At 44.6% G+C, this 19,083-nt stretch overlaps 1 protein-coding gene across 5 annotated transcripts; it reads right to left on the bottom strand.

Moving 5' to 3' along the window:
• Positions 1-640: 640 nt before the first annotated feature.
• On the bottom strand, positions 641-18,312 carry LOC147605461 (mitochondrial import receptor subunit TOM40-1-like). 5 transcript variants are annotated; one of them, XM_086793277.1, is made up of 13 exons: positions 18,147-18,301; positions 18,028-18,067; positions 17,555-17,805; positions 8,042-8,123; positions 7,864-7,963; positions 7,682-7,777; positions 2,199-2,249; positions 2,028-2,093; positions 1,607-1,708; positions 1,391-1,459; positions 1,222-1,305; positions 945-1,040; positions 641-850 (listed from the first exon to the last, which is right to left on the bottom strand). In XM_086793277.1, the coding sequence occupies exons 3-13, from the start codon at positions 17,739-17,741 to the stop codon at positions 791-793; spliced, it is 993 nt and encodes a 330-aa protein (XP_086649403.1). In that variant the 5' UTR covers positions 17,742-17,805; positions 18,028-18,067; positions 18,147-18,301; the 3' UTR covers positions 641-790. The 5 variants fall into 5 exon arrangements, with proteins under 5 accessions (XP_086649403.1, XP_086649404.1, XP_086649405.1 ...); XM_086793278.1 differs by having other exon boundaries at positions 17,949-18,067; positions 18,147-18,285; XM_086793279.1 differs by lacking the exon at positions 18,028-18,067 and having other exon boundaries at positions 18,147-18,312.
• Between the last annotated feature and the right edge of the window lie 771 nt (positions 18,313-19,083).

Genomic DNA, 19,083 nt, shown 5'->3' with positions numbered 1-19,083 from the left:
CCTGAATACAAGTGAGTGTTCTTCTTAAGTCCCTACCTTGACTCACTTTATCATTATTGACTCAACTTTTAGCAAATGAGTGCTAGGGCTCCTCCACTGTCATATTATGAACCAAAGCCCACTCCATAACATTTGCAACCTTAATGCATAAAAACCAATGGTATCTCATCGATAATTGACGGGGAGGTTTTTCCCCATCTAGAAGCTACTCGTGTACTCGGACATTGTGAAACTTTGGGAATTTTCTGTGTGTGTGATTAAGGGATGTAAAGATACTCCTCTTCTGTGTCTTAAATGATCTGTAACTTGGAATATCTCAATGTAGACCACGTCAATGGCCATGAAGAGCCCAATTGTGATAGCATTACTTAGTTAGTCTCTGGCACTAGCTCAACAAAATCCATGCTTTGACATGCATGAAATTGACATAGACAGAAGAAGGGTCAAGCAAGTCCATGTTTCTGGGCAACTCAACAAGGACCTAATGTGGGCCATTGATGAGATGCCATTAAGAAGAATCCAGCTTATTAAGCTTAAACTCTACTAAGCTCCTTTCTGACCACCAACAGTTGCTTCTTCAAGGTTCCCCTAGCTGGGGATAGCAAAAAAATAATGGAAACCAAGAGCCAACAACACGAAAAAATGAAGGCTCTGCATGCCCAGATCATGTCCAGAGGTAACCTTTATGCTCCAAACAGTAACAAGTTCTTCCAGATACCATGATGCTATGCTGAAGACCTAGAAATATTGAAAGAACTCATCACAAAAAAAAACCATTGGAGTTCTCATGCTAAAATTCTCCAACGCTCAAACCGAATCCAAACTTGTAGTCTTTCTTCCAATGATCAATCTGTACAGTAATAGGAACTCAAGTCAGCCTCAAGACAGCATTTTCCCTATATAGAAATCACCAGTTTTGGTACAGCTTTCCAGTCTGTACTGACCTCTGCTGACAACAGGAAATTGACCCCCAGGTTCAACCTCTCTTCCAAGTAGGCTGCCACGCACCCGCTTGAATCGATCCGTCCCCGTAATCGGCACTACAGGCATCTTGTTGATTAGTACAGCTTTCCACACGCATGGAATAAGATTGACACTGCAATATGCTCAGCAAGTAAAGCTCCCCTTAATTCCCAATTGAATCTGTGATTAAGAAATGAACCAAGCCACCTTCTTTTTGTCCCAGCAGAAGTAATTGCTCTTCCAGACTCTTTCATTTACCTGACGAAGTAAGTAGTCATAACCCAAACTTGCTGATGCCTCCTTATTTGCAAGATTATACATGAAATCGGAAGCGAGTGACACCTGCCCATACCCACCTCATAATAGGTAACCTGTAACATAAGTAGTTTCTATGCCATGAGCTTTGCATTGAAAAGTACCACCACACCTTCTCAGACACTCTCTGAACATAGCTTAAGGCAACCAACCCTGTACTTGCAACCTGGCCCGTCATTATCTGCAAGATCAGCATTTATGCAACAAAAGGTTAGATTTCGAGATTTTTGTCTCAAGGATCAGAAAACTGCTGAAAAGATGACCAAACAGAAATATGGTTTCATTCAGCTTGTATTATTAAAATAACTAGAGGAATGCCAGCAGTCACCGTTTTATCTGAGTTGTATCGTGCTGCTAAGCCAATGCCAGACTTCCGTTGATGGCCTAACCAGAAAACTTCACCTCCTAGAGCTAGGTGGGGAGAAACACTCTGCAAACAAGACAGCAAGATCAAAGCTATCGTTAATCCAAAGGTGAATATCTGTGAAAAATTACATGCCCATAGCTTGTCCTTATCGACCAACATGGAAAGAGTCTTATTAGAACTTCACACTAAAAAGCACTACAGCTGCCTTGAGAATGTGTGTAAAAATGTGCAGCACTGCATTATGGGAAAAAAATAGTTCCAGCTGGAACTTGTAACTAAGGCTTCTAAATAAGACCAATGCAAGTTCTTACACTATGGAATGCATCAATGCATGTACGTCATTCCGACTCATTACTCTATTCAAAAAATAGCCAAAACAAACCTGGATATAATTGGCACCATAAAAAGCATTATTTGCAAATTGGAACTGCGACCGAAAATCTTTACCCTGTCAAAAACAGAAACTAGAGGGATCAGAGAATGATAATGTTCTTTCTCAAGCAACATAATTATTGTAAATCACGGAATAAAGAGCCATTAAATGAAAGCACACCTTGTAATCGAAATTAAACATGCCTTGCGAGAAATGAGCCTCGTTTGTAAGCTGCAAACCATGGAAAGAAAACAACCTTGACTTTATCTTGAGCATATGGACAATCTTAATGGACTGAATCCTGATATGTACAAAATAAAAAGCTTGATAAATATCCTGCAAACTACGCTCGTCACCCCCAAAAAAAAAGCTCCAAAATGCAATCATATCTCCAGGTGTAAGGAGAGATCATTATATATGATTTGGATTGAAAATATTGAGCATGCTTAATACAGGTATATCAGCTAAGTTTTAAACTAAACAATACACACACTACAATGACTCTATGGTTATGAATGAAAACACTACTTGGAATCTTCAACTTTCTATAGGGGTCTGCATAACAATACTATAACCTAACAAGGTCCTTATAAACATTAAGAAATGATACTTTCATACTGAAACACCTCTCCCAATCGGTCCAGACTCCCAATCATACCCATTGCACACTTTCTGCATTCCCATCCACCAGCAGACAAGCATCCTCTTCTCTGACAGAGAATGCCTGGGACAACAAGATGGGAGCAGCAAGGACCAGTGCTGGGGGGACAGAATGGGTAGCATCGTCAGTGCCTGTGGGCACCTGCCAGACCAAACAGGCAGCCGGTAGCAATTGTTGGAGTATTCGCCTTATTCAACTGAAGCTAAACAAGCTCAATGTGCTTCATCTACTTCTAAATGACTCCATTCTGCTGCACAAGACTTGATCAAACAACGTGCCGTGCATGTGAGCTAGTATTAAACTGAAGCTTGCAGTAAGCCCCCAGTGACCCATGCACCTTTCTACACTTCATTTCCCCACGAAGTAAGCTTGGGTTAAACTGACGCTTGAATCAGGTCCCCCACAACCTATGCCCCTTTCTACTCTTCATCCCTTCCCCCCTCAGCCATCTCCAATAACATTGCATATGATAACAATTTGATCAGCAGAGGTGACATACTTGATTGATCAGCTAAGGAGGCATACTGTACATTACACCAGGCCGTCTGTTGTGGGTGCCCGCCCAGTTTTGGTGTTCCCCCATTTTTCCTCACTTTCCATGTATTATTCCCATTTTTTGCTAGGTGTGGGAGGCTGTTTTTTGCCTGCTGGCTCTATCAGTTGCTGGCCAATTGCACTGAGGTACCCGACTTGACCTGGAGCACTGGCCGACTGCTTTTTCACCCGGCCGACTGGCTTATTGCTGGTCGTGAGCATCTGGCTGCTGTCGGCCTGTTTTGAGCTGGCCGACCAGCAGCTTGGGGCCATATAAAATGGCCCCTGCCCCCCACACTTGTCATTGTACCATTCCGGGATTTTTCTAGTGTATATACAGAGTTTATCCAGCTTCTCTCTCCCTCTCTCATCTGCGTTGTTCTCTCTACAGCAATTGTCTTCATTTCCGCTGTGCATTCTGACATGGTATCAGAGCCCCAGGTGGCTTAAAGCTTGGAGATAGTGGGACCTTAAGGGTTTGCTGATTTGAGGTGCTGATTGGAGATTGCTTGGGCTGTTCGGGACTTGGAGATCGGGTGGAAGGCAGCCATCACCGTCGGACAGCCACGTTGCATATTATTTGCAGCCTCTTCTTCTTCTTTTTTCCCACCCACCCTCCCTTCACAAGACCTTGTGAACCCTTGAGATGGAAGACTTGCTTGAGATGGCTAAGAAGCACATGAAGATCCCTACACTCCCCATGTTCCTGAGGGACCAACAGTTGGGCGGGAACAACTACGCCATATGGAAGGTAATGATGGAGTCCGTTTTGGAGTCTTATCACTTGGCTGATTTCATTGTATATACCTAGATGAATCCAGGAACTTTTAGGAACGTGCATGTTATATACTCATGGTAGTCCACCCACAAGACTATATAACTATCAACTCCATTATGCATAGTATGGACTAGATACTACGACATCCCCACTAACGTCATCAGTGCCCAATAGTGGGTGTAGAACTCTGTGTCAAGATATGCTCTCACACGCACTCCACACACACACACACACACACACATAAGAGCATATATTCACACACAGCCCATCGTACTGAGTTTTTGCCAAACCTCCGGATGAAGGACTGATTTCATTGTAGTTGGTGTTCCACGGCCGGAGTTGAAAGACGGGAGCTACCCTCTACGGAAAGAACGGGAGGCTCAGGCACAATTACGGAATCGTGTCAATGCCCGTGTCCGTTCTTTCATCTTCCTAATTGCACACCAGAAGCCCTTTCTCGGGATACTTGGAGGAAAGCCATGCAAGTGGAACTGGATACCATAGAGAAGAATAGAACTTGAGAGTTGGTTCCGAGGCCATCGAAACGGTCTGTCATTGGTGTCAAGTGGGTCTTTAAGACCAAGTATACATCAAATGGGTCGGTGGACAAACACAAAGCCAGACTTGTGGCTAAGGATTATGCTCAACGGCCTGGCATCGACTATGAGGATACCTTTGCACCAACAGCGAGGATGACCACGATTCGGACTGTTCTTGCCCTTGCCTCTTCTCAACGGTGGCCCGTATATCAGATGGATGTGAAATCCGCGTTCCTTAATGGTGACTTGTAAGAGAAGGTGTATGTTGAGCAGCCTCCACGCTTTGAAGTTCCAAGATCAAAGGGGATGGTTTACAGGTTGCGGAAGGCCTTGTATGGTCTTAAGCAAGATTCCTTCTTTCTACGGATTAGATTTCAAAGATCAGTTGTAGATCCTAACTTGTATCTCTTTCGGGAACGCAGTTTGGCCATGTTAATCATCCTTTATGTGGATGACCTCATTCTCACCGGCGGTCATGTGGAGCACATTGTAGTGATGAAGGCTGCCTTGTCAAAGGAGTTTGAGATGACCGCCGACTTAGGCTTACTCCACTTCTTCTTCGGATTGGAGATCTAGCAAACCCAGAGGGGGTTCTTTGTCTCTCAGCAACGGTATGTTCATGAGTTGCTTAGACCTTTGGGATGGAGAACTACAAGCCTATCACGTCACCGATGGATCCGAACACGAAGCTTACAGTTAATGATCCTTGTGAGCCGGTTGATGCCTCTCTGTATCGGAAGCTAGTTGGTTCATTGATCTGGTTGCTGAACACCAGATTAGACTTGAGCTTTCCTATGGGGCTGTTGAGCTCATTCATGCAGACGCCTTTGAAGTCTCATTGGGACACAAGATTGCGAATCTTGCGGTATCTACAAGGTACGAAGGATCTCTTGGACTCTTCTACGACACTAGAGGGGAAACGAAGGACCGAGTCCGACTCCAAGGCTGGAGTGACTCAGATTGGGGAGAGATCCAGACAAAGGAGGAGATCTACATCAGACAATTTACCCTCAGCTCGGAAGCTATATCATGGAGCAGCAAGAGGCAGCCAACTATTGCCTTGTCATCTACAGAGGCAGAGTACCAGGCTGCTTGTGGTGCTGCTTGCGATTGTGTGGCTACGGAGGTTGCTTGGCGAGATTGGGTTTCCACAGAAGGAGCCCACGGTCATCCAATGCGATAACCAGAGCTGTATCACTATTGCTCGGGACCCAGTCTTCCATGCTCAGACCAAGCACATAAAGATACAATATCACTTTGTTCGTGAGAAGATTTTGGCTAGTGACATCTTGCTTGTTTATTGTTCGACGGAAGACAATGCAACGGACCTCTTCACGAAGTCTCTACCTCAAGCTATGCTCCGGCAACACTCTAGCTCACTGGGGTTGGTTCCACATCCAAGAGCTGAGAGGGTGTTAGCAGTCATCTCCTGTCTGTACATTACACCAGGGCCTCTGCTGTGGGTGTGTCTGCCCAGTTTTGGTGTTCCCCATTTTTCCTCACTTTCCATGTATTTTTCCCATTTTTTGCTAGGTGTGGTAGGCTGTTTTTTGCTTGTCGGCTGTATCAATTGCTGGCCGACTGCACTGTGCTACCCGACCTGACCTGGAGCACTAGCCGACTGCTTTTTCACCTGGCCAACTGGCTTATTGCTGGTCGTGAGCATCTGGCTGCTGTCGACCTGTTTTGGGCTAGCCGACTAGCAGCCTGGGGCCATATAAAATGGCCCCTCCCCCCCACACTTGTCATCGTACCATTCCGGGATTTTTCTAGTGTATGTACAGAGTTTATACAGCTTCTCTCTCCCTCTCTCATCTATGTTTTGCTCTCTACAGCAGTTGTCTTGATTTCTGCTGTGCATTCTGACACCTCCGTCTCTGGCTCTAGCTGACATAGCTGACATATACGCTGCTCTGTCGGTACTCTTTGTGGTCCATATCTACCTGTCTCAATCCTCAGCTGATGAGAGAGAGAGAGAGAGAGAGAGAGAGAGACTTGTTATAGAGAGAGAAAGACACTGTTTTGCACGACTCAATTATAAGCTTGATTAGAAGATTATTTTGAACTACTGTAGGTTGTAAACCTTATCTTTTGACCCACACAAATCATACACAACAATAAACTAATGCCACATGGTGTTCACACACACATACATATGAACAAGGTCACACACACACACACATAGCCCTTTTGGGGGCAGTTCACACACATACACAAGCGGGTACACATAGAAGATGGACACACATACGAGCTCCGAAATACCCGGCAAAGAGCCCTTTCTGTATCATCTTGTTATGTTATCAATCAAAGCAATAAATATAATCTACAAGCTGATTTTAGGATTAAAGCTGTATACTTATGAAATTGGGCTAAGAAATTATTGCTGATGTAAAAGAGCCTTGTGCCTAATACTTATCTGGCATGCTTGCAGCTCTCAATTCTCTCGTGCAAGTCTACCCAAGCTTTGTGCCAAGCATGAGTGATGACACTGTAATTTGACCCTCGGAGATCCAAAGTGCATGTGACTTCGACAACAGGGAAAAGGCAAAACGAAGCTAAGTACTGCCACTATACTTTGCACATAAGCCTCACACAAAACTCACTTTATTTGCAGCGAGGGGTTGTCGGACACAGCAAAATTACCAAGCCAATGCAATACTCGCAATCGCTACTGCCCAAACAGGCTCTTGTGGTAAATCTGAGTTAGACAGGATATGGAGGGTATGTTCCATGGGTTCAAAAGAATAATAACACTCTACATGAGATGGGCAATCATGCACATGGATGGGTTGTGATGTCGGTCTCAATGCACAGGAAACTGAGCAGCAAAACACATGGTTATAGCTAGGACTCATGCAAACACTCTAGCTCTCTACTGAGTCCTGACTGTGTGCTATCTGTAATCATGTTCTCACCCCCTATCCTGGACATATTATAGTTCATTTCCCTGTATTATGTTTTAGCTATTCTTTGGTATGTAGATGGCATTTTTGATATTTCAATCTTAGACGTCATTGCATGATGGATGAGTACTTTAAAAACATGTGTGAAACCCCTCTCACCACAATGCTAGACACTCTGATCAAAACAGAAAGGCATGACTAGAAAGCCAAGTCAGCATTTCCCATTTGCTTGAGAGAAGAGAAAGGACCTGTGCATTGATTTTCATTGTGAAGTTGTCACTGATGTCATATTTCACTCGCGCACTCATACGGCCATCCGTTAGTATCCGCCCAATAAGCATGCACTGTAGAGAGACATCTTTTTAATGACCATCCCTGTAATAGTGGCATTTTAGAAAGGGAATTTTTTTTATTAAAAAAAAACCCTCACCCTTGGATCTAAGAAGTTTGCACCGAATTCGTAGTGTGCAGTAGGAACCTTGAAGGTCTCAGGGGACTGAGAAGGCATTTCCAAGGACCCCATGTAGACACTATAACCGCCATCACAACAGATCAGAGTTTAAAAAAAAACACTAAAAGCATACAAAAGGATGTATGTAGGTACTTGCCTGTGACTTAGAGAGAATTTCGGACTCAGCGGCTTGGTAAAATCAAAACGCAATCCCTCAAAAAGCTCTGGCTTGAGTGACACTGAGAACACCAGCAGTAGATTCATAAGTGATATCTTTCGAAATCTTTAGGCATCAAGAAATGCTGGTTCAGTTGACCTAAAAATAGAATGCAGTTCACCTAAAAATAGAATGCATGCATCCTCACGCCCTCTCTCGGAGCTGCTGATGCTGCTCTCATGTTTCTATGTTCTTAGTATTTCCATGATGAGTTTCCATTGACAGTTTTGTATCACCCAAGTGAGATAGCTATGTTTATGTTTTATTTTCCATTCCATGATGAGATATGCCATGGACATTATTGTATCACTTTGGTCTCATAGGCCCATTGGGTCTTTAGTAGACGCTTAATCTCTCTCTCTCTCTCTCTCTCTCTCTCTCTCTCTCTCTCTCATGAGGCGATTACAGGAGATGGGGGTACCCACAGAGCTCATATGGGGGATTATGGCTTTATATAGATCAGTTGCAGGACAGGTACGCACCCCAGAGGGGGTCTCTACTTTGGTTCACTCCACTATGGGAGTGAAGCATGGTTGCCCATTATCTCCTTCATTGTTTGGTATGTATGTGGATGAGGCTTCTGACTACATTGAGAGATTGGGGGACAGAGGAGCCCAGCTAGCAGGTATATGGATCCCACTATTGTTATATGCTGATGATATTGTGTTGATCTCTGACTCCCCTGAGGGTATGCAGCGTCATCTGGATGCTTTACATGAGTTTGCACATGATAGTGGATTGTCTGTCAACCTTGGCAAAACCAAGGTTATGGTGTTTAACACCACGCCACAGTGGGTTAGGCGATCAGCTCCCACATTTACATATGGGCAGGAGATTGTGGAGTGTACAGATGCATATACATATCTTGGGGTAGTATTCAGTGGGCCAGGGTTTTCGATGAGGAGAGCAGCAGAGACTAGATTGACTAGAGCACATGCAGCCCTGGGTGGTTTGGAGAGGATGTGTTCGCAGGTTCAGTTTCAGGAACCTCGAACGAAACTTTGGCTTTTTGACACTCTAGTGACATCAGCTATGCTTTATGGAGTGAAGATATGGGGACCTTCAGTGGGCCATCACAACGCAAGCGGGTGGAGAGGTATGGAGAGGCCTTTGGTATCTATGATTGCTAGGATTATTAGAGCCAAGGCCGTGGTACCTCATGAGATTATTCGAGCAGAGCTGGCGGCTGCCCCTGTGGTGATTGAGGCTCTTACGAGATCAGTCTCCTACATACATGGCTTGTGGGATCTCCCCCGAGACAGATATGCACGCCTTGCCCTTGAGTCCTCCCGACAGTTAGCTTTACAGGGAGACACGGCTTGTTGGTATGGACAGATGACATCTTGGTTCCAGGCACATGGTTTTAGCATGGACAGATTGCCTCCCTTCCAGTATTCTCTGGAGGCACCCCCTCTCACTCTCACACGGACAGAGATTACCAGACTCATCCGTCAGGATTTAGTTCAGCTAGACATTAGGAGGACATGGATACAGCCGACTGAGGAGCTGGGCACGAAGATGGCTTTCTACAGAGAGCATTTTCTTCAGCTCACAGCAGATGGCTTTGTGATCAGACCCAGTTACATGGATGTACACTTGTCTCATGCAGTACGATGTGCTATTGGTCAAATTCGCACATCCTCACACCAGCTTGAGATTGAGATTGGCCAATATAGAGGTATACCAGCTGAGGCCAGGATATGTCGAGTATGCCATGGGGAGCCAGAGACAGAGCTGCATTATATATGCCATTGTACTGCATACTATGAGATACGTGGTCGTTTCCACTGTTTATTCAGAGAGGGTTTTGGACCACTTTCCAGAGTCATGGGGTACCAAGACCAGAGGTGTTTGGGATTGTTCTTGCTTGAGCTGCGGAGATATAGAGATAGCCTGCTTAGGCGCACAGAGAGCCAGACTCAGAGGCACATTACAGACTTCCTTAGTCCAGCCATCACTGCCCCAGATGGACCACAGCAGCAGCAAGACATGCATACCGCCCACACCAGCGGTACACTGATTGATCGTGCGATTGAGCTTGGGTGGTCCAGACGCCCACGACTACGGAGGAGGGCATCCCAGCATAGACGGAGGTTGCAGCGGCGGATTCGGATTATTCTTGCGAGACATGCGGGACACCCAGTCAGGGTGCTGACCACAGAGGATATTGAGGAGATCCGCCAGCGTCCGATGCGGCACATACTATGAGATGGAGGCACCTCCATAGTGTACCCCCCCGTCCCACGTGATATTGTATCCCCTCACTGTACTCCGCTCACCTCCATAGCGTACCCCCCCCCCCTCACTATATTCACACCCTATAAGGGTTTCTGTTTACCTTCCAGTTCCAGTTTCATTTTCTAGGTGCCAGTAGTATCATCTTTATTTTTCATTTTCTGGTTTTTTATCCAGACTTTGTATCAGATCCACCATGATGTAACTTTTTGGTCTCATAGGTCATTATGGCCTTTTGAAGACGTTACTATAACATTTCATTTCATTTCATTTCTCTCTCTCTCAGGCCGGCCCATGGGAGTCACATCAGACCAGGCACGCACACTCCAGAGAGCGAGACGCCCTCGTCCACCCCCAGCTCATCAACCCCGGATTCAGGAGATCCTGGCCCACCATCGAGCAGCCTCATCCTGACAACAGACTATCAACATCTCTAGCCTTCTTGTATGCTTATTGTACAATATACTTGGCATAGTAGGATCTAGACTTCTCATCTTGTATTATCTTAAGAGTCTGAGATCTTAGCTTTTGGTTTTCAGTTTTAGTTTACTATTGATTTTTCTCATTTCATCCATGACGAGATTTCCTGGATGCTATGTACACATCAATTTGGTCTCACAGACCCTTTGGGTCTTTTGAAGACGTTAATATAACTCTCTCTCTATCTCTCTCTCCCTCTCTCTCTCTCTCTTACATTGTACTACCTTTTGGTCTCATAGACCCTCTAGGTCTTTTGAAGCTCTCTCTCTCTCTCTCTCTCTCTCTCTCTCTCTCTCTCACACACACACACACACACACCACAAACATCATTGTTCCCATCCATAACACAGGAGACCCCATGGATCCAATTAATTACAGGACTATCATGATTGGTCATACAATGGTGAAGATTTATGGGGTTATGCCCATACTATTATATCCAGATGGCATTGTTCTGATCTGAGCCTCTGCATAGGGGTTGCAGAGACACTTCGATGCACTGCAAAGGTTTTGAGACCTCACAGTCAGCGTCGGCAAAACCAAGGTCATGATCTTCAAGACATCATATTGGGTTACATCTAGCATATCTTTCTCATACATGGGAGCCTAAGTGGAGATTGTTTCATCTTACGTGTACCTTGGGTTTACTCTTACAAGCCCAATCTTTTCCATGAGACCAACTTCTGCCGATGCACGTTTGATGAGGGGATATGCATCCCTAGCCCGCCGACAAGAGACAAGCCCGTTTCCAAGCACCCCGCACCAAATGTTGGCTATTTAATACCGTGGTGCATCCAGCAGCAATGTATGGGACCGGACCTCAATGAGACGACTTGAAAGAGCATAGAGAGACTCCAGACTTGAAAGAGCATAGAGAGACTCCATATGATAATGCTCTCACATATGATCAAGAGTAAGCCATCTCAATCATCTATGCCCCATGAAATTGTGCTAGCAGAGTTTGAAGCAGCCCCTTTGGTCATCAATGCCCTCTCTCATACCATTACTTGTATTCCTTGTCACCATTTGGCCACCCAACTAGTCCACCTGTACTTTCTCATTATGTGTGACCAAAACTCACTTATAAATTATGACCAACCTTGTGTTCGCACACACTAATGTCCCAAGTTGGACAATGCTCACTCCCCAAACCTTATCCCCTTTGTTCAAAGAGCGCAACCAGCCAAGTGTCAGTCCTAGCTTGGACCCCAACTAGCTTTCCCTCTCTACCTGACACCCAAGGTGGACATCTCATCATCTCTCTTCTTCCTCTCTACAAGTTGGCGCCTCCCTTCATGAGGCCTTATGGCTGTATTTTTTGCACTTTCTCCTTCCCTACTCCATATCCAAGCTTGTAAGAATGTTTTCCAAGCTCCCAAGAGTGATTCCAAGCCATATTCACTCTCCTACACACTCCCAATGGCTGAAATTCAGTAAAACAATCCTTTTCTTGGCTATAATTTCTGGTCTTTTGGCTGAAATTTCACCCTTCCATTCTCAACTTGAATCATAAGGAAAGCTTTTCCAAGGTTCTCTGCATCCACTTGAAGACTTTTGTCAAGAAGGATCGTGATAAACTAAAGATTTCAACACTCCAAACGCCTCCATTGCGAAGACTTCCGCTAACATCGACTCTACTTGCCATGGGTAAGCTTTAATGCTCAATTCTCTTTCACTTCCATCGTGAAAACTATCTCTACACTTAGAACACTATGGATAGCCGTGCAATGAATGTTGAATATGCCAACACAAGAGGCGAAGACAATGATATGCATGCATCCAATGCTTTACAGCAAGAACATACTCGTGTGGTGCATACTAGGGAACAGGAACATGTGGGACAGCCATCCCATGGTAGAGAGAAAATGTAAGAAGGAGAGTCCAAAGCCTTAAGAACTGAACTTACCCGTATGCAAGCTCATGCACAAGAAGAAGAATTGAAGCTCTACCGCCAGGATCCATTGGTACATAATCGTTTGAAGGCCAAGAAAGCTGAATCATTTATGGCAATGAAAGCTCAAGAGTTGCACATGCAACCGAGGGATGCAACACATGCATACTTGGCTCATACTGAGGATGCTTATGGAGAAAATGCAGCTATCCCACATGTCTTGGTATCCCCACAGGTGGTTGAACAAGAGCACACGTCTAGGAGCATGAACCCTCATATAATTAGAGAGGAACCATCGGTGGCTTCACGCCTTGGAGGTGTAACTTAGTAACCCGTGAAGGATGCAATGTTTATAAATGTATGTCAAATGCCATTGCCACTTGAAAATGTGCATGCACAACACATGCAACATGAGCTATTGGTGTAGGTATTCTGCGTATCTCTCATGCGACTCATGCCCTCGAGTGTGCTAAGTTTGATATTGCTTTTAGTGATGAGGATTTCACTCAAAAATTCTACTCATTGGTGGCTTATTGAGAAGCTCTCTCCAAATCCAGTTAGATCATGGGAAGAGTTCAAGTAGAGGTTTTATACCCCGTTCTTGCCTCCCAATGCTTTAAACGAGATAACAATGAAGTGGGATTGGGTAAAGCAAAATAAAGGAGAAATGTGAATGCATATATGCACAAGTTTTGAAAAGTGCTTTCAGAGGTATCTCCATTTATGCATGTCCCAAAGGTGGAAAGGAAGAGAAGCTTTCAATCGGGATTACAGCCCATGTACAAAGCGGGGTTACAAATGTATCTTGGTCACACCTTACAGCAACTAATCACAGTCGCCACTGCCACAAGAAATTGAAACTCAAGTTGAGTCGATCCAACAAGACTAAACCCTCATTCTAAGACAAAGAGAGGACTATCCAAAACCTGCAAAATAGTGGACAGCCACCTAAAAAGAACCAAAACGATAAAATGGTCCAAAGACTAAAAATAAGTCTACCCAACACCATCTCTTCAAAGTGAAAGACTACGGTCTTAATGTTGAGCCAAAAGAGCAGTATGTGAGTGAGAGAAAATGCTTTACTTGTGGTAGCACTGAGCTTATAGCAAAATCATGTCAAAACAAAAAGAAGCGTGATAATGTGAATGCACCAAAGCCCAATGTGCATTGGATTGGCATCCATGGCAGTTGCATATGCCGGGGATTATGCTACTCATGTGATATTGTGGACTCGGCTTTCCGTTGGGACTTGTGCTTGTGAGTACATGCCCAGAGGATTGGTGTTCCATTGGATCTGGTACCTCGTGTACTTGCCTGGAACACGTCTATTTTGGTATAGTCTCATGAATAGGGATTATCCATACCAATGCTGCATAATGCATTAAATAGCATCTTTATGCACTTGCCTACAAATGCTGTTTTCATGTCTATGACTAATGTGTTCTGGGTAAGGGGACGCCCGCCCATGAACTGTGCATATGAAATTGTCTACTGACATGGCTGTGGCATGTGACAAGTGGTAAGTATTGGTCAAAATCTAGCCTTAGGAACTAGCAATAATTTATAAGTGAGTGTGTACACACTTCATTAAGTTTTGGGTGGCCAAAACTCACTTATAAATATGACCAGCCCTGTGTTTGCACACACTGATGTCCCGAGGTGGACAAGGCTCAATGCCCACCGCCCATACCTTATCCCCTTTGTTCAAAGAGAGCAATCAACCATGTGTCTATCCCAGCTTGCACCACAAGTCACTTGTCCTCTCTGCCTGACACCTAGGGTGTCTACCTTTATGCATGTTCCAAAGGCGGAAAGGAAGGGGTTTCAATCGGGATTAATGTATCCTGGTTACACCTTACAGCAACTAATCGCAGCCACCACTCCCACCGAGCAAAAAATATGCTGCATCGCTATTGCTCAGAACCCGGTCTTCCATGCCCGGACCAAGTACATAGAGATACAATTCACTTTGTTCGTGAGAAGATCTTGGCTAGTGACATCTTGCTTCTTTATTGTTCGACGGAGGACAATGCGGCGGACCTCTTCACGAAGTCTCTACCTCAGGCTATGCTCCGGCGGCACTCCAGCTCACTAGGGTTGGTTCCACATCCCGGAGCTGAGAGAGGGTGTTGGCAATCATCTCCTGTCTGTATACTATGTCAGGGCCTCTGTTGTGGGTGTGCCCACCCGTATTTAGTGTCTTTTCATTTTTCCTCACTCTCCGTATTTTTTCCCATTTATCTAGAGGTGTGTATGGGCTGTCAGCTGCCCCCAGTTGTTGCTGGCCGACTATGTTTTCTTGCTGCTCGACCCATTCCTGCGTGCTGGCCGACTGGGTTTTCACTGGCCGACTATCAAGTTGCTGGTCATGGGCAGCTGTCAGCTGATTTTGGGCTGGCCGACCAGCAACCAAGGGCCATATAAAATGGCCCCTTGCCCCCACACTCCCACTTGTATATTTTCCGAGATTTATTGGTGTATATAGCAAAGTTACACAGCTTCTCTCTCTCTCTCTTTCATCTCTGTATTGCTCTCTACAGCAGTTGTCTTCATTTCCGCTGTGCATTCTAACATAAGCGCCCCGTAGCTGGTGAGTATTCATTAAAGTTTTGTGCTCATGTCAGATGTGCTATCACTTGTGTCATGAATGATGAATCATGATTCATGACTCACCCATGAATTTTGGTATTTGAATTTTGGCAGAGGAGGCTTGCTATGAGAGGTGCTCTCACAGGACTGCAGCTCAAGTCCTTGTAAGGGAAATTGGAGTACATGGGCCCTTTTCCACACAAAGAAAAGGAACAAATTTACCACTGCACAATTAGAGTGGTTGGTTTACTGTCACTGCAACCTCCGTCTACTTGAGCAGAGAGGTAATTCCATAGAGCCCATACAAGTGAATGTCGACAAAATCAACATCGAGAAAGTGAAAGATCCCACCTGATGAACAGGACATTTACACCATGTTATATGAGGAGGCGATGCAGGGATCTAGGCAAACCCGTAGGCACTCTCAAGCCATGGTCGGAGTTCGAGTGGGCACTGGGTACACATGGTGCTAGTACAAGTGTTGCACCTAGCACAGATGGTGCTAGCACGAGTGTTGCAGCTGAGGCAGCAGGGACAGAGGATGCCGATGACTCATCCGACTGGATTACAACTTAGTACTTAGTCATTCTCAGTTTTTTTACAACCTACAGGTTCATTTATGGGCATGTCACATGTTGACATTGGATATTGTTGTAGCTATTAGCCCATAGCCTTCAGTTTTTTTTTATGTATTATGTCACATGTGCCAGACTGTCAGCTGCCTTGGCCAATGGCCATGGCCCATGTCACATTTCTAATTTTATCGATTGCTACTCTTAGTCTTTAGACAAATTTTTGGTTACTTGTAAGTTGTGCTACGTGGGCTGGTGAAACTTGAGCGTTAAGTTTTAACATGTCTCAGACTTCAATTTGACATATGAAAATTGCAATGTCTTGCTTTTATTTACAATTTTGTAAGTCTGTAAGGTCAAGTTGACATGTTGTTTATTGAAAGTCTTATAAAGTTGTGTAAAACTTGTTGAAGGTCCTTGTTTTTGGGTACTATACCCCTCCCTATTATGAAACCTTTTTTATACTTTTGGGCCTGGCAATCAAACGTTTTGAAACACGTTTCAAAAACTTTTTTTATGAAACTCCTGGCTACTATGAAAGACACCGAGGAACTCACCATCCACACCTGAAAGGGGCACATCCAACACCAAAGAAGTCTCCCTTATGCTTCCAAGCAAATTGGCCTCATTGAAATCTCTAAGCAGTTCAAGGCCTTCCTCCTAATTGAGCAACTCCCATCTCAGCTCACCCCCCCCCCTTATTAGCCTTGAACCCCCCCTCTTGAATCCACCGTTCACATGCAGTGCATGGTGGGGAGTCTATAGGGTCTTTAAGTAAGAGCACTGCTCCCTGTTCTGGGGATGGGGTGTCTCCCTCTTCTCAGGATGGACCTCCCTTGATGGATGCTGAGGAGGTTGCTCCATCTTGTACATTAAAACTCAGCATCCATTTTGATCCTATTCTTCAGAAGTTTAGAGTTCCTGCTAAGTTGGTCGACAACGAGGGAGTTGAAACACTGTTTTTTTTAATGGAGTTGTCATTAAGGAAGATTTTTACCTTACTCGAAGCAAGCTGCAAAGGGCTCAACTCTTTCATGATTCTTCTACCAAAAGTTGCAACAAGGAGCACCCCAAGAAGAAAAAGTGATTTTCTTCTGGACAAGGTTGCTGATGAAGTAATTCCGTTGTTCTTCCTAAAACTATAATGTGCAAACCAATGGGTGCGTAGCCCTGGGCCCAGCAGTGAGGGCTTGTGACTCCGGGAGGGGATGTCCAGAGTTCAAATCCCCACAGCACCCAGTTGGTATTTTTGCCGCTTTGCAGACACAGGTTGTGTAACACCTCCGAGAAGGGAGACCAAGTCGCATCCAGGCAGGTACCGAATTGTGACTACATAGGATCTACTCAGAGAGGGGGGGGGGGGGATAAATACAATATAGTTATTCTCTCAACCAAAAAAGAATCACAGCCTCTGGAAAAAATCAAAACGTTATTAAAGGCCAACAAATATACACGTCAACCATATGCCAAACACATGTGACCATGGATGCTAACAACATGCAATAAACATGAATCTAAAACGCATCCACAAATGTCCATTCTTTTGCATGACGACTGCAAGTCCAGATAACATTCTAGACTAGCAAAACAGGAGTCTGGAACTTAAATGTTTACTCTATCGATTACCTTACATTCTTAAAACAAACCAACAACAACAACAGTGAGCCAGGGCCCAGAACAGCTTACTGATAGCTTCGCGCTGTAATTCATCATAGCTGATGGGACAAGGGAGATTTAGCCAATCCGCTTCCCCTTTCTCTTTTTGCAGCTTCTCGTCACTCTCCTCTGCTTTCTGATCAGAATTCCCTTGCAGCAGAGGATCCACTGGAAGGGGAGGAGGGGGCGCCGCAGCAAAGCTCATTACTCCTCCCATTACAGATGATGATTGAGAGTGATTTTCTCAAGCAGGGCGATCACAAGTCAGGCGCAGATCATTTCTGAGACAAACAAAATCCATAAAATGTTCAGAAAAACCAAACAAGGCAGAGAAAAACCCTATGTGTCATGACCATAAGGAGACCAGCATCTATGAGAAACCGCAATATAACCTAATATCTGCTCCCTGAAACAGTTATGATACCCTAAAATGTCAAAGAGAACCATTCCACTTCTGAGGCAATTGGTAAACCCTCAAACGCTCGAAAATGCGGCAAGCAAACCTTAGGAGTTATGGCGCGCTTCTGAGACAGTCGAAAAACCCTATAAAACAAAAACTTGATCAAAAATATCTAAACCTAATCAATGTAGCTTGCACAGAGCATGAGAATTACAAGTGTACCAGGAGAAATCACAGTGCCAATCGCGATGGAGAGTTTCGCGCAGAACAGATTGAACTCTGCAGAAGGGCATGAAACCCTAGAAAAGCTGTAGCTAAAACCCTACTAGGAGTTGGTGGTCTGATCAAACGAACATGTGTTTCCTGTTAAAAACCCCAAAACCCACACGCCGTTCATGACACATTTATAGTATAAAATCGTGGTTTCACAACTGGGTCGAATTCTGTAAGTCCAATGTTTAATGAAGAAAAAACTACCCCAAAATGTATTAAAATAAGACATATAGAGGGATTGGTGCACATCCAAATAAAAACACACTCTAGAAGAAAAAACTACCCCAAAATGTATTAACATAAGACATATAGAGGGATTGGTGCGGTTGAGGAGTGACAAGGATGGCGCCTAGTATGGTGATATGAATTTTTGATGGCCGACAAAAAGCAAGAGTTCTTTACTACGCATGACTCGCCCTCAATAGTGGTTGTTGAATTAGAAGATATGTCATATGGAGAGACAGTAACAAATTTGGCAAATTTGTACTCCATGCCAGATGGCCATGTATTCTCAAGAGGTTCACTTGCATGATTATGAGTTATGTCATATACTTCATGTCTCGCATGATGATATTGAGCCTATCAGCCGCCGTCACCGCCACATGAGTTATGTCATATGCTTCATGTCTTGCATGATGATATTGAGCCTATTGGCACTCAACTCCACATCAGTCATTGTAACCTACTTTGAATTGGTGATCTTGGCAAGCCACACAACTAACAACTTGGAGGCCTCATGAGGAGTAGAAGAAATACCAGAGGGTCCTCAATAAGTCCTATTTGGAGGCCTCGTGGGAGGAGTAGAAGAAATACGAGAGGGTCCTCAACAAGTCCTTCAAATCAGTGATGTTGGCAAGCCACACACCTAACAACTTGGAGGCCTCAT

The sequence above is a fragment of the Cibotium barometz genome, chromosome 59 (genome assembly GCF_041138505.1).
Source record: "Cibotium barometz isolate CiBa-2024 chromosome 59, ASM4113850v1, whole genome shotgun sequence".
In the NCBI taxonomy this organism is placed as follows: Eukaryota; Viridiplantae; Streptophyta; class Polypodiopsida; order Cyatheales; family Cibotiaceae; genus Cibotium; species Cibotium barometz.
Note: the sequence above shows the minus strand (reverse complement) of the source record. Positions and strands in the feature narration are given on the sequence as shown.

What these genes read in the sequence shown, in the direction of transcription:
- LOC147605461 (XM_086793279.1), bottom strand. Translation starts at nt 17,741, where the DNA reads ATGGGAGGAGTAATGAGCTTTGCTGCGGCGCCCCCTCCTCCCCTTCCA. An exon ending in TTCAGAGAGTGTCTGAGAAG is followed by an intron (nt 1,306 to 1,390) that starts GTGTGGTGGTAC and finishes GGGTATGGGCAG; the next exon opens with GTGTCACTCGCTTCCGATTT. An exon ending in ATGACTACTTACTTCGTCAG is followed by an intron (nt 1,041 to 1,221) that starts GTAAATGAAAGA and finishes AGATGCCTGTAG; the next exon opens with TGCCGATTACGGGGACGGAT.